We start from the raw sequence: 25,951 nt of genomic DNA, 5'->3' as shown, positions 1-25,951 counted from the left end.
GGTAGTAAGATTTAAAATAAAGTATCTAGAGCCCAATATTGAATTTCAAATGTATTATATTGTGAAGTCAGAAGGAAATTAATTTTGTTTTTTGGGGCATGACTTTTTCGGTTCAGCCAACCAGCTCAAATCCAGTTATTCTCAGAGCTGCAGTTCAGAGCATTGGTGCCACCTCTCTGCTAACAATGGCTCTGTAATATGATCAACATCCATCTGAAATCCTGCTGCTGGAGCAGTGGCCTCCCTCACAGGGACATCTTGGACTGCTCTACTCCAAGAATGCCCATTCTTAGCAGAGGTGATGCAGGAAACGCTTAGATTGCTGCAGTAGGTGCCAAGCTTTGTGGTAAGGCACAACATCTAGTATTATTTCCAAATCATGAACTGAGTCACTACATACATATAAAAGAATTTGAATGCATCCACTGGAGAAGCTGTAAATGAAACACTTGGTGACAAGAAAATGCATCCTGCCAAATGAAATCTGGGGCCACAGCGATGCCAAGTGGCTGAAGCCAGAAGCCAGACGGATAAGATGCTGTAGTCACCAAAATATTTAAAATTCATTTATTAAAGCAGCAATCAGAGATCATCAGGGGAAAAAAAAATCTCCTAGGCCAAATTGCATTATCGGTATGAACAGGCTATCATAGAACTAAGTCCTGAGGACCCTCTGCCATGTACCTCTGTGGGTAGAAATATAATTCATTGGTGATAAAAGCAATAAGCAAGCAGATGACCTTTGGCCAGACAGGTGGAGGGAAAGAGGAAAGCATCGAGTGAGAAAACATGGACTGGGGACAAAGCATTGTACAAGCAGTTGAGGAACAGACATTGTCCAGAGACTATAAGACAGAGATGTTCATTCTAACTCTTCTCCCAGACCTTCAGAGCATCTTCTCCTCTCAGATGCTTCATTTTGCATTTCCCAGTCTAGTTTCAGCTCCCCCAAGGAACAGAGCTCCTTTCCAGAGAACTTCTGGAAAGTCCTTTCCAGAACTTCTTCCAGTATAGCCATCTCTTTCAAAGGTGTTTCTAGGAAACTCCTCCATCTCCAGTTGCAGTCTCCTCATCACCTGCATTCCCTTATCAACAATTTCTATCCACAGTTTTTAACAGCAGTAGCATTTTGCATCAACTACATACATACCGGCTACTCTATTAGCAAAGTCTCCAAAGAAGGACAAACTGCATGTGGCATGTCTACTTCTCAAGACAATAAATCCTTCTTGGATCGTTAGGCATGGATTGCTCAGGACAGCACAAAATGGTGCAGTACGGCCCCTGGCTTATTTCTACATCACTCACATTATGTTGGGTCTACTTTTACTAAAGAATACAGGAATTGCAAGAATGAAGGGGGAAGATGCACACCTAAGAAGTGCAGGCTGTTGCTGTGCTCACATAATTTCCTTAAACAATTGGGTAGAGCTTGAATAGTATTTATCTGGAAAACAAAAGCTACTGCTGTAGTAAATCAATTATGGATATCACACTAGTCTAGATATACTGCTACTTACACTCTCTATCAGAAAGAATCACCTTTAGGAGCTCATGGTATGATGCCTCTAGGCATACAGCTCAGAGCTGCATTTTTTCACAGCAGCTGTCCACTTCCTGTTCTCAGTTGTCCATCCTATCATTAATTATTTTTATTATTATGTACTTATTTTTAATACTAGTTATCAGTATTCCAGGTTACCCATTCCTACAGGTGATCTTTGTTTTCCAGAAAATTATATTTCTCACCTACTTCTGATCTCTCTGATTTTCTTCCAAATATTTTTGTCCCTGACTGATAGGCATAACTCCTCTCAGCACAGCTTCAGCTGCAACTTCAGCCTACTATGTTCTATCTGTGGAGACTGCTGAGGATGATACTAAATGAACTGCAGCCCTGCACCATTCATGGTATTCACAGAGCATTGCAAGTCATTAGGTGGCACTACAGCTGACATTCTCAATTTCTGCTTAAATGAAAACTATATGCAGCTGGGCTACGCCAAAAAGAGCGATAAGGTAAGTGCAGTATTAATGTCTGTGCTGTAGAAATGCAAAACAGCACTGGTATGGTTTGGTGTCCTCTAGGTCAGAGAGTGCTCAAACATATACCCAAATACAGTCCCACTCTGAAGTGGGGCTTACAGTGCTTCACTGTGGGGCTCTTCCCAGTGCTGAACATGTTGCAGAGGTCAGGCCCCTTCATACATCTCCAAAAATTTCAGACGAGAAGTGCACAGCTGACATTCATGCACTATGCAAAGGCAAAAAATGCAGTGTAAAGGTGTTAAACTTTAACACCTTTATGCAGGGATGGAGAAGGCACAGAACTAATGCTGAATAAGAGAAGGAATGACACATCAGAGCTAGAGGAAAGGCTTAAGGAGATATAGCTGCTGTGACACTGTCCCAGTGCTGGTGTTGTGGCATTTCTGGGACAAGGTGGAGATAGAAAAGGAAGAGAATCCTGCCCTGCATTTTAAGATGTGAGGAAGAGGAAACAGGAGGGATATACTCAAATGGGCCAAGAGCTACACAGACACATAGCATGTGTCAAACACAGGATAAGAAGAGCAGCAAGGACATGGGACATCAAAATAGTGTGTGCATGTGGGTACTGTCACAGGGTCACAAGGCTGTGTTGATAGATAACAGGCAAGGGGTCCTACAGCAAAAAAGAAAAAAAAAAAAGAGAATTTCTGCATCCAGTGCAGAAGACGGTTCAGAAACAGGGTCACTTTACTGATAATTTCCTGGAATACAGGTGCACATGGTCTGGTTGTCTTGATAACAGTTGCTATGCAACACAGAAAAAGATTTACATTTTTTCTGTCATAATCTGAAAAATTCTGTGTGCACATAGCATGGACAAAGAAGGTAAGAATAAAGCAAGGTAAGGCAGTCTTCCTAATATATTCTTCTTGTCCTCTCCAAGTCTCACGGAGTAATGTGCCGTCCCAGCACTCCAGGGATGCCTCATCCCAGGTGTGCTTTTCCTCACAAGTCCCTTTCCTGACACCTGTCTCCTTCCTGAGGGCCTGAGAGAGAAATTAGGAGATGCCTTGAGTGCAAGGAGAGCAGAGCAATTAAAAAAAGGCACAATTGCATGTAAAAGCAGAAGAATTAGGCAACAGGTTTGCATTCATGTTTTGGAAGTTCTTCCATAGATGCAAAGAGGCCCTTGTGGTAGGGGTACTATCTCACAGGGATGATGGAGCTGGCAAGGCAGAAAATCTCCTCCAATTCCTATCCACATGAAACAATACTCAAGAAACAAGGCTAACATCAGTATTTCACATGCAAAGTGGCAGCCCTGAAGCTAAACAAAAACCATTAGCCAGAAGGGATGTGGCCCAGCCTGCGCACTTACGTAGATGTTACCCTGTTGGTAGCGCTGGTGCAGGTTAAGCAGGATGGCAGCTTCATGCAGATCTCCCAGCATGGACATGTCTTCTACGCCATCAGTGCTGGTCTGGTGCATTGGCAAGACCTTTTCCCTGGAAAGGGAGGCCTTGGGGTACTGGAACACCTGGAAGAATGGGGAAAAGGACAAATAAGGTCATGATACCTGGGCACATGGTCTGATTTCTTATCAGAAACATGCACCTTTATACTTTGGCACTGGAAAATGAAATGAGTAAGGCCCAGGTCTGCTCCCTATTTTTAGGGATCCTTCCTCTTATTGGTATCCTTCCATTCCTGTCCCTACGTATTTGAGCACTTTGGCCAGAAACCATACAGCATACTCCCTTCTTTTGCCAAAGAGTCAATCTCTCACCTTCACTATTGATGAGGACAAATCAGTGCAAGGTTACTTGATTTCCACTGAAATCTCCTGAACAGGAACAGGACACCGGCCTCCAGCTGTACTAGGCTGCACAGGTATTACATACCCCACTCATGACTGTGAATATTGATGGCAGCTGCTCCCATGAGACCAGGAACAGTCTTTCACAAAAAACACAGATGGGATCATGTCTCTGACTGGGGAAGCAGAGGCAAAGCTTATTTACATTCCAGGTTTGGCCCTGCATTCACTATAGAGGCAGCCAGAGAGCATGTGGGAGAGGTTATCATGTCAAGAGCAAAGAAAAGAAAGCAGATGAGAAGCCAAATAAAGTAGTGACATCCTCTGTGTGTGCTGGCATGTACGTATATGATACAGCTTTCAAAATATTTGTACAGTGACACCTATTAAATTCTATCACTGCTCTGGGAAGTACCCACTTCTCTCTCTGTGCAGTTGCACTCTTCTTGCCTCAATTGCTGCACCCTTCTTCCTGTTAGAGCTTCCTCCTCCTCAATAACCCACTCTTCATTTATCAGGTCATCTTCTTCATTCCCTTTCAACACAGCTGAGATTATGTTACTATTCCCCTCCACCACAGGCACATCCCAGCCCTCCTTTCCTCCTCCTCAAGCACGATGCTGGCATTTCACAAAAGTTATTTCAGTTGCTTCCCACTCTTGGATTCAACCATGTGCCATCTCCCACCCAGCATCCAAAGCTGTTCTAGATGGTAAGACCCAAGATAGACAGATGGGAGACTTCATATAGGCAGCCTAGAGAAGGAAACTGGTCCACGGTAACCCTTCCAAAGAAACTTGGGTTTTTCCTTCCCTTCTGGGGCTCTGGTCTCTACCTCATTTCCATCCCTGCTTGTCAGCCCTCCTGGGTGCCAGCAAGAGACTGACAGGCTCCACAGAGAATGAACCATGATCTATAGCATTGATCTAACTGGTTTCTCCTGCCTGCTTTTCTGGTGTGCTCAGGCTGCTGTAACTGCTAAGGAGAGGCCATCTCTGCAGCTGCAGGCTGCAGACAGAATGAGGTCACCCTGCCCCCTCCAGCAAGCCACCCTTGCGAGTCCCTCGCAGGGCGCTCACACTGCAGCACGCTGCAGGTGCCCAGCAAACACCCCTTCCGGGCTCTGAGCCAGTGCAGGGCAAGAATAATCCAGCACAGCATCCTTTTATGAGATTGCCATGATGCCTGCACAACTGAAAAGCAGCTCTGGTCCTGGAGGGAGCTGGGGAGAAGCAGGCTCGCTCCCCCAGGTGTGTTCATCCCAGGTCTGCCCAGTCGCATCTAATGTGGCAAGGGCTTGGTATCTTCCACTGGCAGACTGCACCACAGCCCAATTTTTTTCACCAGCCAGGAGACTTTCAAAAATACATAGTTCATGTTCATGAACAGTGTAGAACAAAGCCCAGTCCAGAAGACAGGCTCTCTCTCCAGGCCTCTCTGGTCATTGCCACACCAATTCTGCACTTGGGTATCAGAGGGGTATGACTGCCAGCAGTAGGACACTCTGCTAGCATAGCCTGAAAAAAAATGCTTTTTTTTTTTCCCTTTTCAGAGCAGAGACCTCAGGCACTTTCACAAGAAAACTGAAGGAGTGGGAAGGGATAATGGGACAACTAAATTCAGGAAAGAGTACAAGCTGCAGATGCATAACATGAACTGGAGTCTGTCAGGAACAAAATCACTTCCAAACTATGAGGCAGCAAACAACCCTGGTTCTCTCTTCTCTGCTGACTTGGACAAATTTTGGAAGGGGATAAGTAAAAAACGGCATGACGTGATCTTTCCTTACATCTGCCTGGTACTTACTCATTTACCACTGCTTTGTCAGCCCTTGTGGCCATTTGGGCCAGAAGAGAAACATTAAGAAAACATTTAGAGAAAAAGCTGAGTGGACAAGTGTCCTAAAAGATATCAGGCAGCTGGCAGCCCCTATGCCAAGAGGCTGCTGTGCATGAAAAGTGATGGGTCAGAGCTTGTTTCATTGCTCCTGTGGACAGTGTGGCAGAAAATGGAACCTTGAAGAGCAACAGGAGTCCTAAATACACAAGTAAATAATTAGTAGGGGTTAGCTAATCACCTGTTAAACCTGTCTTGAGCCACTTGGTTGGTGTTATTCAGTCATCCCTCTCTAAAAAAAGTCTGGTTCAATATCCATAAAGAGTTAAGCAGGTGCTCTGGCAGGACTGCAATAAAGCTGTATTAGGAGCATTGATTCTGGTACCTTCTGGACAGAAACACTGCAGAGGTGAAATATATTCCCTGGAGGAGCAATGTGATGCCACGTTGACATCCTAGCTGAGGCCAAGATGTCACCTGTCTGTCCCTGAGGCTGCAGAGGTTCACATAATGCCCTTGCACATCACTGCACCTCTAGCAGCTCACCCTTTCTCAGGCAGAGGCTGGGGCCTCCAGCCCCACTGAGGTTTGGGAGGTGATGTCTCTGTGCCTCTGCAAGGCACTTGCGACATGCGGGAGAGTTTTCAGATCTTCCCTGCACCAGGAGAAAGCTGACGATTAATTTACTCTCTGCCCTCCAAGGTAGAGAGTAGTTTCCAGTCTCTGTATCACCAACAGGCTGCAGGGATCATCCACCGTCCTGGAGACAGACACATAGTGGTTTTTTGTTCCCAAGACTGTGTCAAAGTGGCTTTCTTCAAGGAGTTCAGAGATTTGAGACACAAACAAGATGATGCTCCACCTTTAGAGCCCCAGTAAGGAAGCTTTTGTTACCCTATTGCTCACTTCTGGACCCTTCTAGAAATGCAGCAGGAGAGCAGTTTGGAAGATCCTCTCTACCATCCTCTTCCAGGTAAGGTATGCTAGAATGTCATTCAGCACTACTGAGCTGAATATGATAGCTGATTTTTCCTGAAGCAAGTGAGAGCTCAGACAAACTGATCTCTCAGCAAAGTTGCCCCTGGAGTTTCCCTTTTCCAACAAGCTAATATGTAAAACACAAAGTTATAGGTGTCAATAAGGAGATCTTTATTATTTGGGAAGGAAAACAATCAGCTTTCAGTCTAACAGGCACCTCACAACACAGCCAAAGATTTCTACTCTCTTCCCAGTGAGAAACTTATTTTGCCTCAGGTTTAGCCCACAGTCAGAACAAAATGACCATGACTCTCTGCAAGCCCCTGCAATGGTTAGGAATAAAGCAAAACCTGGCCAGCAAACAAGCCAAGATGAGATTGCCAGCCCTGCTCACCAGGCTCAGCAAAGAAGAAATGATTCCTTCTCAAACTCAGTTCCATCCATCAGTGCCACCCTGAGCACATAAGCAAAGCTCCCACCTGGCATCCAAATTACGTTTATCCATAAAGCATTTGGCTGTTTTGTCTGTATCAAGGTTTCAAATCTTGTGTTTGTAAGCATTGGCTCCTCCTTTCCTCCCAGGAAGACACATTTCTGAAGGATTTATTGCTGAGGTGTTTTAAAGGAAGTGAAAACGAATTACAAAAGCTTTGAAGGACTGGACTTCTTATCTTAGAGCTGCAAGAACTGCAGGTATGCTGGGCCACAGCAAAGATGAGGACAACTAGATTTAGGGGTTCTAAAAACCAGAGGCATCAAACAGTCCATTCAACCCAAAGTGAAGAAGTTTTTATCTGAGTTTTCACCTGGGGTAGGACTTCCAGTCCCTTCTACAGGTATGAATCAATGAAGCTGGCAGGCAAGGGAAGCACACAGGACAACTATTGTGGGGGGCACTGAACATAGAAAGCCCTTTAATGATCACCATGTGCTTTTGCTGCATAAGCCGTGAAGCACATGCTCCTTCAGCATAGTGGTTTCTTGTTTCATGGGAGAAAAACCCCCCAAATTCAGCTTTTTTTTATACCTGTGAGTCATCAAGCATCATCCTGTGTCTATCGTCTGCCTGTCTATATACAGGACACAGGCTGGCAGTGGGTGCACCCCCTTAGATGGCTGTAAGGTAGATTTCAGAGGTGCTAGGTGGGTTTGGAGGATTTTACAAGGCCACAGCAGCATATCAGAAGAGACAGGACTAGGAGAGTAACAGAAATGCTCATTGTTTGTTGTCCCTCCAGAGGCTGCTGCAGTACCTGTGATCCCTTAAAATGTGTTACTGACTATCCAGCACTTCCAAAACAAGGATCCCCAAGAAGGAATTTGAGAGACTACAGTAACCAGATGAAAAAGTTGTGTTTGCTAGGTGAGTTTCCATCTCTGAGAAACAAAACAGGATCTTTAAAAAAGAACGATGACTTGAAATCCAGCCCTTTCAAAGGAAGACTGAAAAATATGACAGTCCTACAACTGACTCTCCACTAACTGGAGTCCTAAATCCCCTTTCCCCCTGCACCCTCCTTTGTTTGCCAGGTAAGAGGCTGAAGAAAACCTGTCCATTTTCCTGTAACAAAGCAGCCACCTGCAGAGCCCCATTCACCAGCACAGCTGAGCAAATCTAATTGCTCACTGCTGGAGGGCACAGTCCTGCCTGTTTCCCCATCCTCCTCAGAGACCAGGCACCAGTCTGACTCACCAAGAACCTCCCTGAAGGCAATGGATAGTTTTCCCAGGGTTAGCCAGTCCAGCTGACTCACTGAGGACTTGGACGATCCCCAGAGATCCCTTCCTACCAATATTATTCCACGAGCACTACAGCAGATGCACCAGGGAACCACAAGGAGCACAGGGCTGGAAATCAGGCAGGAAAGAGGCTTGTTCCTACCACTGTCAGAGAGCTCTGCTCTCAGAGCTTGGCTGCCTTGCTGAACTGTCCTGGGCATCACTGCTGCATTTACACCACTGACTGACACAGGGAGGCCACTGCCACGTGTCCCTGACCCAAAGGGCCGACGGCAAAAGCTGCTGAAGCAGACGGTGGTGAACACAACATCTCTTACAATGGCACAGCTTGCAACAAGTACATCCTGGCAGGAAGGGCTGCTTAGTTGGTGGAGCTGCCTCCTTCCCAGGAGCATTTAGCCAATATAATAGTTTTGCTAGGCTGTGAATGCAACTCCTTCAAAGATGACACAAAGAAAACCAAGAAACGTGAGGTGGGCAGACAAATGAAGAACAATCTTCTCTTTTTAACCTTCATTACACTTTTGGCATAGTTTGTAACAGAGCCTGGTCACTTTCAGACAGAATCACAGCATTTCAATTGATACATTTCAACATGATGGTCATGCAAAACCAAGAAGTCCATCTTGTAACTTGGCATAGGCTACAGCCTCGTGCAAACTTCACTTACCGTGCCATAATCTGAGGTGAAGAGCACGTTTCCATCGGCACACAAGCCAACAGTGCATGGCTGCAGCTGGTCTTGCTCCCGCAGCCATACCCTGGCACCCTGCAAAAACCAGAAGACCTCCTATTACAAAGAGCTGGAGCCTGTGAGATCTGCACATGGAGTGCAAACACCTAAGGAAAGCTGGGGGAAACTGCATTATTCAGAGGCTGCTTCTAAGCAACAGATGCTTAAAATTTTTAAGTAAGTTCTACTTACATTTTCAGAAAAATCAGTTTTGATTTTTTTAATGTAACACGAGCAGAAGAAAAAGCAGTTTTACTCAGCTTCATGTGGAAACCAAAGTAAGGAAACACCAATTTTTATAGAAAGTATCATGGGAAGACACAGACACACAGAATAGTGGGTTTGACTGTCTAAATATTTTCAAACTTGGAATATCCGGTCATTAAAAGTCATGCTACAATAATAATAATAGAAAATATAAATAAAGCATGTTTACAATTTCATACACCCACGCATCATTGTAAGTCAAAACACTTTCAGAAATCATCAGGGCACAGCTAAGTAGATATGTTTACAAACACTTGCAAAAGTTTCCTTTGGTAAATGAAATTACTTGAGTGTTTCTCTAATGTATACATACACTGATGTATATATGATGGCCCTGATGTCTGATGTGTATATGCACTGATGTTTATATGGTTTCACATACACTACAACATCTTAAACTGTTCAGTGTCTCTCAAGACAAGTCTAAGCAAAAGGCAGATTTCTGGTAACATATAGGCAGGGATCTGCAGGACAGGTAAATCTCATAGCTTGCCTACCAAAATAGTAGGGAAAGTAAGTTTGCTGAATTGGCCTTTTCTGCCCTGTCTGCCTGTGGGACCTGGTTCAAGGGAAAGAGCAGGAGCATGAATGCAAATCAGGGTGAGCATGACCTGCAATTACGCAGAATTAGGCAAAATGTCACATCACATTTCAGTTATTGCAAACTAATCCATTCCATGTCTTCCCATAGAAATCACATAAACACTGCTTAGATAAGTACAGCGAAAAATCCGAAGTGCTCAACTGTTGAGTTATATTAAGGCCATCCTGCCTTTCATCGATTCACAGACCTACTTTCTTCCTAATTTTTTTTTCTGCCCCTAAGTTATTGATTATAAAAGCCCTTCTTACCCTCTTAATCCCATCAGCACCATTAGCTCTTTGCTTGTAGGCTTATCATGTTTGAAGAGATGGAATAGTATTTCTATATTACATTATACAGAATGTGGAATGCTAATTCTATTTTTAATGATTTGTTTTTAGTTTAGGTGGGTTTTTTTAAACTACTTGAGTCACTTTAAACACCTTAGTACCCTGGATTTTCCTTATTGTAGAAGATACATCTATTGGCCAACCTCCAGTCCTCCCAATACAGGAACTGGGTTTAATGACATTAAAAAAGGCCTACATAATTCTAGCTTTACTGTTGTGTTCTGGTCTAGAGTTTCCACATCAAGCAAATTAATTTCCCCTCACCAAGTGAATGAAAAGCACCAGTGCATCTGATCAGCACCTAAACTCACAGGTAGTGTGCAAAGATTACTCCACCATTGCCAGTGACCAATAGCAACAGAAAAAATTTAATCTTATGTTACAGACTCAAGTTTTAAGATCCCAGAGAGCTGGTATAAACCATGCATTGAATACAGATTTTGAGGAACTATATAGAGGTCTTTGTGACATCATCTTACATTTTCTGAAACTCTTGATGCTTGAGACAAAGTGTCCTGAGGCATCTAGGCAAGACATTGCTGTTGAGAAATCATCCATTTCCCAAATCACATTCTGACTATTCTGCATAAACATATGAACAGCAACATGTGTTAAAAGATAATATTTTTGCTGGTTTCACCAAAGAGTCCTACTAGCACCACAGTACAGAGCAAAGAGTCAGAAAACAGCAAGGCTGTGTCTGGAGTTCCCAACTGGGAAAGCAGGATGAAAGAAAACATTTTCTAAGAGACTTAGTGTAAACATCCCCAACAGTGCATTTCAATGCCTGCACCAGTAACCAGTAACCCAGGATTGCACAGATGAGAGCCTGAAGCAAGTGCAATTTAATGAGGAGACAAGCCTGCACCCTCCCATGCACGCTGCACCCCAATGCCATGGCATGCACCCCCCACCATTAGGAGTGTGTCATGATTACAGCACCTTATATGGTTGGTCCATGAAGACAAGAGGGGTCCAGGTTAGACAGACTTTCCACTCCCTGAGCTTGGAAATAAATTTGGAGCTAGATGCAGTTGCTAATCTGACACACAAGTAAGTGACACTCCGTGGGTATGGACACTGTTATTGATTAGATACCATTTAAAGGGGAAAAGAAGGGATATGAACAATGGGATCATTCTGGTATCTTCAACATGTAGAAATGATCTGAAAGTCCAGACTGACCCAGACCCCTTTCCCAGCAGAAGTCCACGTGCAAAAGCATTGACAAATACTCCTAAAAGGAGATGTAGTTCTTTTATACAATACTCCACAAGCTTATGGCAGATCCTTCTGTGTGCTGTTAAGGACTAGAAGGCAACACGCTGAAGCTACCAGGCACTGTGGCATTTCGGCTGCCCAGAACTACTTACTTCAGTTTACTTTGATGTTGTAGCTGTTTTTACAACAGCAATTGCCTCTGCCTAGCAGAATAAATTCAATAGTTATGTTGTTTCCAAAAGGAATATCATGCTGATACATCCAGAAAAGGAACCACAAAACAAATAATTATTGTAACTTCTGCCCAGCATAGCTCCCATTTCCTGGAAGGCCAAGTTTGTTTTTGTGCATCTCCTTCCATCAGCCCTTTTTTCTAAAAATCAAATTCCCCAAGGAACCTTGTCTAAATACAGAAACAGATGGCGACACCAAAGAGACTGCCCTCTCTTCACTCCCCTCTTCCCCAATACCACACATCACATTGATCGGTTGAAAGGATTAAATTGAGCAGAAAACTTCCATGAACTGCCAGTCAGCAAGGCTGAACTTCCATGGCAGAAGCAAGGGCAGTTGCACAGAGCACTGCCCAGCACTGCAGAGCAGCGACCTGCTGGCTCGGGGGGGGGTCCTAGCAGGCAACATAGAGGATGGGAACACCCTGCTCTTCTAGTACAAAAGTCCTTCAGCTTTCAGTTAGGGATATAGAAGGTCTCACCCTCATCCAGAGACAAAACAGTTTAACAAAGTGAAACAAGCAATCACTAATTTGAAAACAACACCTTAACAGACAGTGTAGGAACATCAACCAGTGATGATTTTGTGTAACCACTTTCAATCAAATACAGCTGGCTGAATAGTGATCATACAGTCAACCCAAGCCTGTTATATAATGAGAATAGCTCATCCCCTCCCAATTCTTCTTTTACCAGGAGTTTATTAGGGGTCTTGCTTTGGTTTTTACAGGCAACAACAGCAGGAACTGAAAGGACAAATAAAGTAGTAACATATTAGAGTTCCTATATCAAGGGTAGGTTACTCGGATGTTAAACAAACTCTGAGACCAGCATCCTCATTCCTATCCTCAGTGACAATCTGTCCATGAACTGGCCTTGCCACAAAGTGTATAGCAAAGCACAACCCTGAAAACTGATCCCACACCATGGGGTTATAATTTAGAAAATAAAGTTGCTTGCATACAAGGAGCAGTGTTTCATCAGTACTGGCTCACTGTCGTACCATGATGCCTTCCACTACGGACAGTAAACTCTAAGATATCATTTTTCTCTGTTCATATAATATGATCCTAGAGTCAGAAATAAATAACGTTTCCTGATATTTGTGATATCAAGAAATCAATCAAAGCCACAGATTTATTTGGCCTTCTATGCCTTTTTTTACAAGTCTGAAACCAGAAGTTCTCTCTTACACTCGCATGCCTGTATCTTAATCTCAGCAGATGCAGTATGCTGTGTTGGCAGGGAAAAAATAAGGGAGATCTTGCATGCTGTACCCAGGGAATGGGCATAGAGGCAGATGGCAGTGCACAACTCTTACTGCAGTAGACATTAAAGTAGAGTGTGTAGACACCAGCTACATCCTCCTCATCAGTTATTCAGCTACTGAAGGCAGCAAGGTAAGCTCCAGAGTACAAGATACAGAACTCGGTACCTGCAGGTGCCTTGGCCTCTCCAGAGCCTCCCAACTCAGCAGGAGGCAGATTCAGAGATTGACATGAGAAAGCCCCTACTCCACAACTGTACCACTCTTCAGAAACAAGTTATCATATTCTGTTATTTGTGTATTCTGGACTACCCTTGAATCTTCATGTTCTCCCAGGATGTCCTCTCTCTTCTGGAAACGGCTTCTTCCCATACACAAGCAGGAATGAGCTGCCTCAGCTGAATTTGATGAGAAAGCTGTGCTGCCTCTCTCTGAGTGCACTCAGAATCCCATTCCTCCTTGTGCACAAACCTACACAACTCCCAGGAGTAACATGCTCAGCAGGGGCTACAACCAGAAAGGCTGCATCAATTTCCAGGGGTTATTCAGAGAGGAAAAGCACTTTTGGTAGGAAGACATCTTTCAGTGTATGAAACAAGCATACAGTTGTCTGCTATTTCCATTACGGGATGTTTTTAATGTTTTATTTGTGCATGAACATGGCTGTCTCAGCCTCCCCTCCAGATGTACCTACAAACACAATACTATGAGAGGCTCTTGCAGTTCCTTGATTTAGGTAACTATCCCAAATCAGCCATTCTGCAAGGGGCAGAGATGTCTCAAAAATGTACACCCCTGCACTGAGAGTCTGAGACAAAAATCTACATGGGTGCTAGAAGTTTTCAACTCTAACTACTATATACATAACATACCTTTGTCCTTCTAGCACACTGAAGCTGTTCAGTGGGTATTGGGCATCCAAGCCTTGTGTTTTTCCTGGCGATGAATCCATATGCTCCTAGGCTTGGAAAAGACTCTCCTTGCAGCACTGCGCTATGCCAGCTCTCTTTCCTCAGTGGGCTTTGCGGTTGTAAACCACGAGGCAGAGACTGGGCTAGAAAGGCCCTTGCAATCCAGACAAAGCTGGAATCAGGTTTCAATAAATGCACTTTTCAACAGATTGATCTGGATGATCATGAATAAGTGATAGAACAGATATAAAGAGCCTTAGCTAATGGATATAATATTGGTGGGGAGGGGGAGTCCCTGACACCCTAGACCCATATGGTAAGGAATGCAACCTTGCTGTTTTTCTGATGTCAGGCTGAAATGAAGCCATACAGTCAGTTCCTGGGTTATATCTGATCAGCAAAACCAGGACCAGCTGCTGAAAGGGAGGGGCAGCCCAGGAGGCCATAGGTAAGAGAGACAGAAGCAACAACAGCTCAGTTGGCAGAAGCCAATGTGGAGTAGCTGGGAAGGGGGACAAAACCTCAACAGTGGTAGGGGTAACAGAAACAAAAGTCTACTTTTTGTAAGGCACAAGGATGACACACTGTAGAGCAAAAAGGGACTGGATTGCACCTGTCCAGTCCCATGGTTCCCCCACGGCAGCCCACTGAGCCTAGGCAGCCTCTGCAAGCCAGCACAACTCGTAGAGCTGAGCACAGACTGCAGCCATGGGTCCTGCTGCTCCAGAGCTGCAGCCTAGAGTGAGCCCATGAGTCATTCTAGTTTTGCCAATTAGCAGCCCCATTCCTCACTAATTAAGGAGCAAAGCCCTCAGTCTGCCAGCAGCTTTGCAGAATAGCAATATCAGGAAAAGGTTTGTGCATTTTAAATCATCTAAGAGCAGTTTGTCACTTCTGGTCACTGATGTATGTGCACTGCTTCCCACTCCCCTTTCGCCTCCCCCTCCCATCTGTTCTGTTCCTCTCTCCTCCCCCAGTTTGGCTGCTGCACAGCTTCTCTTCTCACTCTCCAGCACATCTCCCAACTTCAAATATCTCCCAGGAAATGCCTGGTCCTTGGAGGTAATTCTTAATCTTCTCGAAGAAGCAACTACCCAGCTATAGCAACCACACCAACTCCTCTTCATGGGAGTGGAGGGAGTGAATCCCCAACTGTTTCTACATACTTCAGGGCTGCCCTTTGCCATGAGCATAAGGTGCACAGAGAGGAGGCAGGTGTTACTTTACTGTATGCTCTCTCAAGGCTCAGTTTAAGTAAGATCAGCTGCCCCCTGCAATTCCACTGGGGCAGTGGAGTCACTCCCCTTCTCAGCTGAAGCAACAGTCCTACAGGGTTTTGCAACTGCCTGAGAACTTCTCACCAGCCTTAAAAATGCATACTAAATTTAGTTCATAAAACTTAACTAAATTTAGTTAAGTTCATATTGCCTTCTCAATAAGCTCTACCCCACCTAAAAGTTGAATTAAAACAATGTTGTTCCCTAGGCATGTTACTCACATGTATATCTACAGATGTGTATTCCCTGTCACATCACAGCAACAGTAGCTTTCCCACATCATCTCTGCAGCCCTGAAAGAAAGGAGGCAACATGGCATGTGCTAAAGCCCAGCCTGGCCCCAGCAAAACTGTTACTGACCAGCCTGTAGCTCCAAACATAGCAAGTGAAAAGGTATTCCTGCCCTGCTCTCAACAGGAGCATTGCTTTGGGTCTCCTCTCCCTCTTGCCACCAAATACATAGTGACACAGCCTGCTTGCAGTTCCCTCCCTCTCTCAAATTCAGCCTATGGCTTCAAGGGTGAGGCTGGGCTGATGAGCAGTCGAGAAATCTTCAAGGTTCACAGACTAGAGCTCAGGGCCTCAGGAAGCCATGAGGATACAGCAGTCTGTCACAGACACACCAGCTCCAACATGGTGCCTCAAGAAGCCACAATGCAATGCCTTTTGTAAAAATCTCAGATGAGAGCCCTGAAACAGTATTTCTTCTGCAATGTTTATGCATAATTTGGGATTATGTCCAATACCTTTTTGTATCTTGCTACAAACTTTATTTCAATAATTCCTTACCTTGTGGAGTTCCACCACCTACTCACACATTATACAGAAACGTACGCTTTTAAACCAGTCTCATCACTGTCAAGCAGAAAATCCATTTTTCTTGCGGTCAGAGGTAGAGGAACAGAGGAGTTCAATCCACCTTCTCTGTCTCATCCATTATTTTCTGCTCTTTTGCCATGTCTCCCCCTATTTGTCATTTCACTAATAAACTAATCTCAGGTTCTTTAAACTCTTCACGTGAGACATTTTCCTGGTGTTTGATCGTCCTGAGTGTCCTTCCCTCAAACACCATACAGACAGCAAGTGGAGTGCCTCTGAGCTGGAATACACTGTCAGTCTCTCTGAAATAAGAGTGAATGTGGGGAAAAACTGGGGAAACAAGCCATGTAAGAAAGAAGGTGGGAGACAGTGAAGACAGAAGAGTCCATATTTCACTGTTTTCTAAAATCACTGGGTGCTACTAGCTAAAATCATACGTGTGCTAGTAGCAGCATCCAACTACTAGATGTGGATGGCAGTATTATGAGTAATGATGCAGATATGCAAAAGTTTTTAACAAATATCCCTGGAAAGCACCCCTCTTGCATCACATTGCAATGCTGACGTGCTTTCCCATATATTAGTAAATTAAAAGGACATAAAACATTTTAAAAATCAACAGGTCCAAGAGTTCCCAGAGATCTGTCCAATAAAGTTTCTCACCAACTGATATTAATCTTTTATAAGTCTGGTAATGCTGAGGAAATTCCAAGGGATTGAAAGGGTCAGAGCCTAAATGGGAGTGATAGCAGGATTATCCCACGTAACCATGGGTTGCTTAGTCTGAGGACCCCAGGGAAAATACAGAGGTTTTGCTCTCAGCTGTTTCATCTTAAGGATACTCTGGCTTTAATCGTTTTCCAGTGCCAGTCAACATGTAGAAAGAGGTGTAGTCAAAAAGAGTCCTTCCTCAGCATCCAAGCATAAGAGAGAAATAAGACAGTGATTGACTCTCCCGGCATTGCTCATGTAGAACACAGTATTCTAGTAAAAGTCAGTTCTTGAGCAAACAGCAGCAAAGGGATCTCAAAACTGTTGTTATGCACAGGGAAAATCACAACTAATTGAGGGAGTTTCTAACAAATATCTGCAGTGACAGGGTCAGTACTATTTCGCATTCTCATCAGGGACCTAAAATCAAAACTAGCACTGACAGTACTAGCAGATGCCAACATCTGGTAGATAAGTAAGTACCCACAAGGAGGAGACCATCAGAGCAGTGTGGATTCCACAGCCCACTTGTTTGAAAAAAAAGGGATTAAAGTACAGCCAAACAGAAAGGTCATCATCAGGAGAGAAGGAATGCAAGGAGCACTTCAAACAGAGGAATGTCTTCTGGAAAGTCACAGACCCAAAGAGGATTGTGAATTGCTCAGCAGAAACTCCCAGGACATTTGGTTGAAACAAGAGCTGATGCATGTCTGGGATGTATAAGCAGGAGTAAGGAAGTTTACTGCTTACTTATCCTTTGAGTGAGAAAGAAGCCTTCCAGATACAACATAAAAGGCTCAGTCTTTTTTACTATTCGGAAAGATCCCTTGTAGTGCAAAAGTACTTGTGAAAATGTTAATGTCATTATGTAGATTTGCCAGGGCTAGGGCTGCCCTATCTAACCCAGACACTGATGGGGGGGAGCAGTGTGTGGCCCAGCATGGGCTGCAAGCCTCTTCTCTTCAATTAACCACACCCTGCTGAGAGGACACGGATGTCAGCAGCGCTGAGACCCCTGCTCTGCTACCTCCTGGCTCACCTTTGCCAGCAACCCAGAGGCAACTTGGTGACAGAGAATAATTTTTTACAGACAGAGAAGTTATTTGGGACAAAACAACTCTCATGAAGCAAAGTAGGACCCAAAAATGGATGGATCTGCCAGACACTTTAGAAATGAAGCAGGATTTATTTTAAAACAAGGTTGCATAACCACTTGAAGAAACTGCAAAAAGCGGGGTATCCTCCAGAAATAAGAAGCCTTTCCAGAAAGTGTGATTCAGCCAAATCTTCATCATTGGCTCAAGACGCAGGTAACAGGAATAAACAGGACTAATACACCACCCTGGTCCTAACCCTAATTTCCACCTTCTCACTGAATATGCTGGTCACTGTACCTATGAGAGCGCCCACCACCAGTTCAGTTGCTGTGATAATTATTGCATTTCTAATGACAGGACCTCAGAGTACCCTGGACACCGTGCCAAGTGCTGTATGGCAGACAGGCCATCCGTAGGTGTTTTTCCTGAGACTTGGCTCTACAGCACTGCTGAACTGTGGGCAACCTCAGAGGGAAATGAGGAGGCAGAACTGCAGAGTTTAGGGTAACTGGAGGATAACCAAGAAACCCAGACTCTCACAAGTTTCAGTCTTAATGATCCCATTTAAATAGTTTGCAGATTCTCCTTAAAGCAAAATGGGAAACAAGAAATTGAGAAACATTTGTGATTATTATGTTAAATAAAAGTGTGGCAAGAAGTGAAACCAGAGCAGAACAAGGTGGTTTTGGAGACCATGATGGGGCAGCTGTAGGCTGGCCCGGGGCAACCTGGCATGCTTCACGTGGAGACTCTCATCGAGAGCCTGCGCCAGCCCACCCTCTTGCTGCTGATGGGATCTGACAAGGTCGCAGCTCATGCAGCCTGGCTCCAGATGAATGCCCTAAGGAGGGAGCTAGCAGGACTCTCTCTTCCACCACACACTTCTTCATGTCACCTTTGGCACAAGAGCTTTCTTCCCTGCAATTTCTGCTCCAGAACACGTCAGTCGAAACCTTGTGTCCTACATCTGCTTCTTTATCACTCCGAATGGTTTGGGGGAGATGCAGCTGGGATAGATGATTCTGCATCTCAGAATATCCATGCTACACTAGCCCCATGGATATCTTCAAGGACAGTGGTACTTCTTTTTAGCTGAACTACAGTGATTAATTAAACAGAGAGGAATTGCTCTCTTTTGTATTGACACAGAGAGCATTACATACACAGGATGGATGTAATTGTCAGAATTTCTGTCTCTTCCCAATCTCTTTGGTCTTCTTTTCTAAGAGGTCACAATACTCTCAGTAGACTAAGAGGAGGTTGTCAGGAAAAGTTGACAAAGCATGTGTTCCTGAAGGGAGAAGAGAGGCTTTGTTGGAATACCCCTTTAAAGAGCAGCCTCACTGATAAAGAAGATGATGCTCTATGTACCTTTTCTTTCCAAGATGGCATTTTCCTAAGCCAATGGTTGTTAACACATGGGAACTCAGCTCTCTTTTATCTGTGAAGACAGCACATCACTCATGGTCAGTGTCATCCAAGTCAGCTGAACCACTTCCCTCATCTCAGACAAGAGTCTCTAGATAGATTCTCCAGGACATCCGGCCAGGCTCCTCTCTCACAGGAACTCCACCTTCTCCCAACGGCAGGGAGCATGGGAAGGGCAAACCAAGATATTGAGAAACCTAATCCAGCATGCCATGTATAAACTCTTCCCACTCAGCACAATCTGGGCTCCCTCAGACAGTGGTCTCTGAATGATGTAGCCAGACAGCTTCAACCAAGAGCCCAAAGCTGGTGAGAATCGCATGTGCAACCAAAAATCAGACCAGTCCTGTACCTGCTGCACCCATGGATCAGGCAGGCTCCACACTGCAAAGATGCTTTCACTGTCAAGTCCCTTCAGTTCTTCTCCTTACCCATGTACCCTGCCTGCAAATGTTTACACACATGAGTTTACACTGGGACTAAGGAGCCATTAGACACCTGAAGGACAGTGAATACAGTCAAGTGTCATGTGGTTGGCAAAGGGCCACACTTTTCAGACTCGCTGATAGCTTTGTGAAGTAGCCAGGCACTTCCCACTTGCATCAGGTAGTCAGCAGTTGGGGCAAAACTGCCAGACCAAAAGAAACCTGGCAGAGTTGATTGCTTCCCACCTCAGTTTGGGGCCAAGAAAGCAGCTCAGATGCATGCATGGTGGCAACTTGGGTAACCTTTGTGCTCCTCCACAGACTTGACTCTGAGACTTCCCCCTGGTCTGCGTGTGTCCCTGGGGGAGATGGCTCCTCTCCCTACCTCCACGGCAGATGTCCCAGGCCAAAAGAAGAGAAGGGCTATAGTCAGAGAAAGACGGGAAGGATGAGGAACAATAAGTGAAGACCATGACAGCTGTAGAGAGGACAATTCTGACCATACAGCCATGCAGGACATGAGCATAGAATCCCCCTGCCTTTCTCTCTGCATGTGAGAAAGTTTAAGAACTTCAGGGGATTTATTTTACAACACAGAAGAAAAGCTTTGGATTTCACCAAAAGAGCAATGAGGAAAACTTTTGTGTTGCAAGAGCAATGAGGAAAATGCTTAAAATGTCAGCATTTCTAGGCCAGTGGCACATGAGAAGGAGAACAGCACCTGTGACTCCACTGGATGCTGCTGGTCAGTGCAGGCTGACAATGGGACCGTGCTGGCTGGTCACTCCAACTGGAGTACAGAAGGACAAGATGGGAGAAGTGTCTCCTTTAACTCTGGTCATGACATTCCTGCTCCTTGGGGGAGAATTGGAGAGCGAGTCATATCCTCTGTGTCACCCCACATCCTGCCCACACTCCAGACACACAGGGAAACCATCATCTGTCACCATGCCACAGCCCTGGCCTCCAGGGCCCCTCCTCCCTGCCTGGGCACAGGACTTGCTGCAGCAGCCAAGAAAGGAGATGGCAGAGCATACACACTGTCTCGGCTCCTCCACTCAGACCCGTCTGGAGCAAAGGCGTCATTCATCACATCTCTGAGACATGCTGCACAGCAGACCTCAGATGGCAGAGGCGCACATCTTTGTGCTGCACCACTTGCTGAGGATGAAGTCTTTCTAATCTGGCCCACCTGGGACACTGCAGGGGAACAGTGGTGGCAGCACACACCCTGCCAGCTCGCTGTCCCTGGGGTCTGCAGGCAGAGGAGGGCACGGCACATGGGAATCCCTTCAGTAGTGTCAAGTTGGCACAACCGGCCAAAACTATTCCCCCCTTAGCAGAGCCTGGATGATAAGTAGGTTGAACCCATCACTAAGCCACTTATCATAGATAAATTTCAAAGAATAGGAACTCCTTTGGTCTCCAGCTTGCTGAAGGGGGAACCAGGGGAGCTGTAAAGACCCATGGCATCCCCACCTACCCCTCACATTGCTGAGCATGGTATCTAAATGCTGCAAGCACAGCATGGGAGCCTGCTAAGGCAAGACCAACGGCATGCTGGGGTTTAAGCTATTCCTTGTAAGAGACGACATGCATCCCCTGGGACAAGCTCATTTGCTGCTGCTGCAGAAAGAGGTGAAGCAACTCCTATTCAGGCTTTCCCTCCTACCAAGAACCCCCCCATCCTCCCCCGTCGAGAAAGAGGAAGAGTGACTGGGGTGCAGCAAATGCCAAACATTCCCGCTCTGGGGAAGCATTCCCTCTTTCCCACCCCCACGGCCTTTCCTGCAAAACAAAGCTTGATGCTTTCCCATACATGCTCACTCCAGCTCTCCAGCCTGTGATTTACAATAGATGTGGGACTCTTAGAGAGACTTTGGCTTCAGGACTGTCCCTGAGTCTTTCCCTGGAAATCCCTGTTTCTCTACATAATGGTAGAATCATGCCTGGACAAGTAGAGCTGGACATAGCAGACAGTTCTCTGATGGGTGCTACTTGCAGAGACATGCATCTCTGGGCATCCCCTTTCCAGCTCCCACTCCCATCAGGTGCTTCAGGCTCCTCGGTGGCTACTCCTGTTGCAAGAGGCCAGGAGGTTTCTCCTGACAGAGGCGTGGGCAAAAATGCTCTGGTGAAATGGCCCTTTGGGAAACCCTGGCCTTCATCTGATTGGATACAGATGGCCCAGGCTTCCAGGAGCAGCAGGTTAATCAGTTAATGGCTGAAGGATGCTGGGCGATGTGCTGCTGCGCATGCTGCGGGGCAGCCCCAGCCTCACAGCCCCAGGGCAGCCACTCCTTCCTCGCTGGGGCCAGATCTGGGAAAACATCTGTTCTGATAAAGAAAGTACTTCACCAGGGAGGGGGCAGGCCTGAGCCCATTAGCTGCTCCAACCCACTGACTACGGGCTGCTCGGGAGGGGCTGCTAGCTCCCCACCGCACCCTGACTCGCAAGGCCAGACACTGGGGTTAATAGCCTGGAAACCATCCGGGGGTTAGAGGGGGCAGATGTCTGTTGCCTCAAACAGGAGGCTTTCAAACCTCAGATGCAGACCTTAGGATGGCCCTGTCACCCCACAGTGCCTGCCGTGCCCACTGCCAGTGCCACAGGTACCCGCTGTCACCCACGGGGCCAGCAAGGGCTGCCCCGGCCTTGCACCCACCTGCCCCTCACAACCAAAGGAATCACCAGACTGGGCTGGAAACCCGTGCACGCTCAGGCAAGGAAAAGGGCAAGAGAGAATTTCGGGGCGTCCGGGCTGTGCACGGCACCTGGCCCCTCCCGTTCAGTCACTCGCTCCCCCCGTCATCACAGTGCCCCGCACGGCTGTGTGCACAGCGGCGAGGGCACCGCGGACAGGCGGGGACCAGAGCCCGCGACTAACAGGTACGAGTCCGGCTGCTGAGCAGCCGTTCTGCCCGCCGGCGTGACGGTGACTGGGCAGGAGCACAGAGGGGCAGGGGACTCCCATCGCACGCTGCCCGGCCCCTCACCGGCCCGGTGCCCCGGCCGACAGCCGCGCCGTGACACGCACACGCAGGCAGGAGCAGGCTCCGGACTCTGAAGTCGCTCTCGAGGATTAAAGAGCCGGCTCTGGGCAGCCATGACTATCATGCGACAAACCCTCTCCTCCCGCAAGCAGCCCTCGGCCGGCTTTGCCGGGACCACGCATCGCTCGGGCTCCGGCTCCCGCAACCCCTTCAGCCCCTCGCACGGACTTGCCCGGTGCCACGGCGGGCTGGGGAGCGCTCGGGGACAAAACCTGCCGCATCCTAGCGCTCCAGAGAAAGTGCAACCGGGACCACCTCGGGGAGGGGGCAGCGGGGGCGCGGCGAGGCCCGCGGGGAGCGCAGCGTCCCACGGCCTCGGGGACGCTCCTGGCCCGGGGCGCGGCACCCCGGTGCCCGACTTGCCCCGGGACCCGATCCCGCCGGCCGGCCTCCACCCGGCCCCCCCTCTCCCAGCCCTGAGCGGGGACCAGCCCGGCCGCCGTCCCCGTCCCGCCGCTGCCCACCTGGCGCAGAGAGGCGTCCATCGGCGGTGCCGCCCGCGGGAGCGCTGCCGCCGCTCTCAGCGCCGCATCGCCGCGGCCGGGCGGGCACGGCTCGCCGGCCCCGCGCCGCTCTGGCTCCGCCTCGCCGGCCGCGGGCAGCGGGAGCGGCCGGGCCGCCCGCTCCGCCCCGCTCCGCCCGCCCCGGGGCGCGGGGAGCGCGGCCGCTGCGGCAGCGACGGGGCTCTGCTTGCGCCGGAGTGTTTAGGAGCGGGGTGAGACTGTCTGGGGATCAGCCCGCATCTCGAGAGTGGGGTGCCGAGAAGGGTTTGGGGGGGGCCCGAGAGGCCAGTGTCACCCACGGACACGCAACGGGGACGGGGGACCACTGCTGCACACAGCCACAGCAGCCACGTGTGGACCTTTGTATGGGCAACTGGTGTCATCTGGAATAACAAACATTTGGGGTTTGGGGTTCCCTTCAGCAGACCGTCATAGCACGTTAACAGGACTGTTAACAGGAATTCTGATAGAGCTTCAGAATGATGTCTCTGAGATCTGGAACAGCTGGTGAAGAGCAAGAGGTTGAGCAAAGTTTGTCTAGATCATAGTTTGAATATAGAACTTGATCACAGATCGAAGTGTGGCCAGATCATAGTTCACAAATGCACTGTGAAGGTATTTCTTGCCATCAGAAATTACTTCTTTATTCTGAAAGAAAGGAGATCTAATAGAAGGGGCTAGGGGAAGGTTTTTTTAAAATTATTATTATTTTGGTTAATAATGTGGGATTTTTAACTACTTAAAACACAGAGAGCATTCTGAGGTAGATGACAGTATCTTGTCCAACATCCAACTCAAGACTTCAGCCACTGCCTAACCTGTGATGACCACCCCCACCACTCTTCCACCTTCACTATCTGGACCTTTGAGTAAAGTTTCCTGATATATGAGTCACTGTCAATGTGTCCTTCCATTTTGATACCAAGCTGCTGAGAGCTGTCCTGGGCATGACTATCCAGCCTCTTTTGTACTTGTGCTGGATTAGTTTAATCTATACCACTTTCCCTGCCTTATGAAAACATCATGCAAGACAGCACCAGAAGCCTAACTGCAGTCCTTATCTCACATCTAATACTTCTATCCGCAAGGCCAATTACCGTGTTAGAGAAGGGGATTAGATCAACTCACAGTGATGTGTCCTTGACAGTCCTCCTTAAAGCCACACATTTGTTGTCAAGCTGTTTCTGCCACAGCCAGCTTTCTCCTCACAAGAGAACAGTTCCTCCACCATTGCTGCTTCTGCAGACAGTTTTGGCTGTTCAGCTTCTCCATTCTGGCTGGTAACCCGGGAGCCATGGAGCTCCTCATAGCCACAGGAAAGTTGAGGCTCACCTTTCTCCTCTGTCTGCCTGCCTGCCAGCAGTTTCCACCAGCAGGCATCTCCAGCACCAGATGTCGCCTCCCAGGCTTCTCTGGAAAAACTTTGGCCATGGTTCCTGTCATCCAGGGTGAAGTAAGAGTCCTACCTTTCAAAACGCAAGGTTTTTAGTATTAACACTCTTGACTGACACCTTCTAAGAGGGAAGCAGAAGGTGGCTTGACTCATTCCTTAGAACAAAGTAATTTTACAAACTATTCAGGCAATAAACATTGGATTCCATAAAGGGAGCAGCAGTGACTGATGCTGTAAGCCCTGTACTCTATCAGCCTGGTAGAAAAGGTGGCAAGAATCTTGACAAGAAACTTAACACCTGATATGTGTTCCTTTCTGTTACAGGATTAAAGCACTAGTCCTACATTCATACTCCCCACCTGGAAACTGCAATGTCTGAACTGTTTCCTAACTAGCTTTAGGTGCTGTTCCTGGGAAAGGGTGGCTACAACCATCTGCTTCTTAACAGAGCCTTGATAAGCAGATGATCATTGACTTGCTATCACTAGCTGGCCCAGACACTGCCACCACCACGTCTGGCACCTCAACAGGAGCTATTGGACGCATCGGCAACATGATGAGCACAAAGAAATCGGTAAGGGTTGGCATGGGCTCCACTGTGCAGGACAAGCCCAGGACCCCTCTCTAGCCCATCAGCCTGCCCTCCTCCCCCCACCTTGGGGCTGCCTCCTGCCCCAAGCCTGGCACAGCAGTGCTGCTCTTGTGTTTGACAGCAATGTCACCAACCCAGTGAACTCCCAGCCCTCCTGTCAGCCCAAGTGCAGATGTCGCAGTAACCAGGGTGCCATGGCTGTTTTCCTTTGTCAGAAGAGAGCTGGGCTCTGGTAGAGGAGAGCTGTGGCAAACAGGTGACTGCGGGTCTGGGCCATGAGCTATCCCTGCATCCATGAAAGGAGCAGCCCTCTGGTGCTGCAGGCAGCAGGGCCCCGCACCCAGCCATGGCAGCAGCAGACAGTGAGTCAGCTTCCTGCTGGGCTTTCCATACCGAGGGAAGGTCGGCAGAGGACTGGCAGGAACAAGCCGAGGCAGGAATTCCTCCTGGACACCAGACAATATCTTAATTTCCTCTTCTGCCACGGGTCTGGCACATGGCTGGGAGGCGGGCAGGCCAGTATGCTGCCGCTGCGGGTGGTGAGCATCTGCCAGACTTGCTCTCCCATTGCCTGCAAGGGAACAAGCTGTGACACCTCGGCTGCAGGTGCCACCTCCCCAACGGCTCATCAGAGCTGTGCTCATAGGGTAGGGGACTGATTTCCTTCACCATCATTCCTGGGATGATCTCATTTGGGAGAGTCAGCAGCGGAGCCAGAGTACATT

At 47.3% G+C, this 25,951-nt stretch overlaps 1 protein-coding gene across 2 annotated transcripts in view; it reads right to left on the bottom strand.

The window, feature by feature from the left end:
- Positions 1–23,275, bottom strand: part of LOC113994781 (unconventional myosin-X-like) — a 92,394-nt gene extending 69,119 nt beyond the window's left edge. The window contains exons 1-3 of one of the 2 annotated variants that reach the window (XM_027734207.2): positions 23,203–23,275; positions 9,033–9,131; positions 3,371–3,529 (exon numbers count right to left, since the gene is read on the bottom strand). In XM_027734207.2, coding sequence (XP_027590008.1) covers positions 3,371–3,529; positions 9,033–9,131; positions 23,203–23,223 — 279 coding nt within the window. In that variant the 5' untranslated portion in view covers positions 23,224–23,275. Of the gene's footprint in view, positions 1–3,370; positions 3,530–9,032; positions 9,132–23,202 lie in introns of those variants that run through there. The other variant, XM_027734208.2, reaches the window with a different exon arrangement.
- Between the last annotated feature and the right edge of the window lie 2,676 nt (positions 23,276–25,951).

Source organism: Pipra filicauda, unplaced genomic scaffold, assembly GCF_003945595.2.
Source record: "Pipra filicauda isolate LSUMZ 115617 unplaced genomic scaffold, ASM394559v2 scaffold253_size2546935_pilon, whole genome shotgun sequence".
Classification (NCBI taxonomy): Eukaryota; Metazoa; Chordata; class Aves; order Passeriformes; family Pipridae; genus Pipra; species Pipra filicauda.
This window is presented reverse-complemented; position numbering and strand designations above follow the sequence as displayed.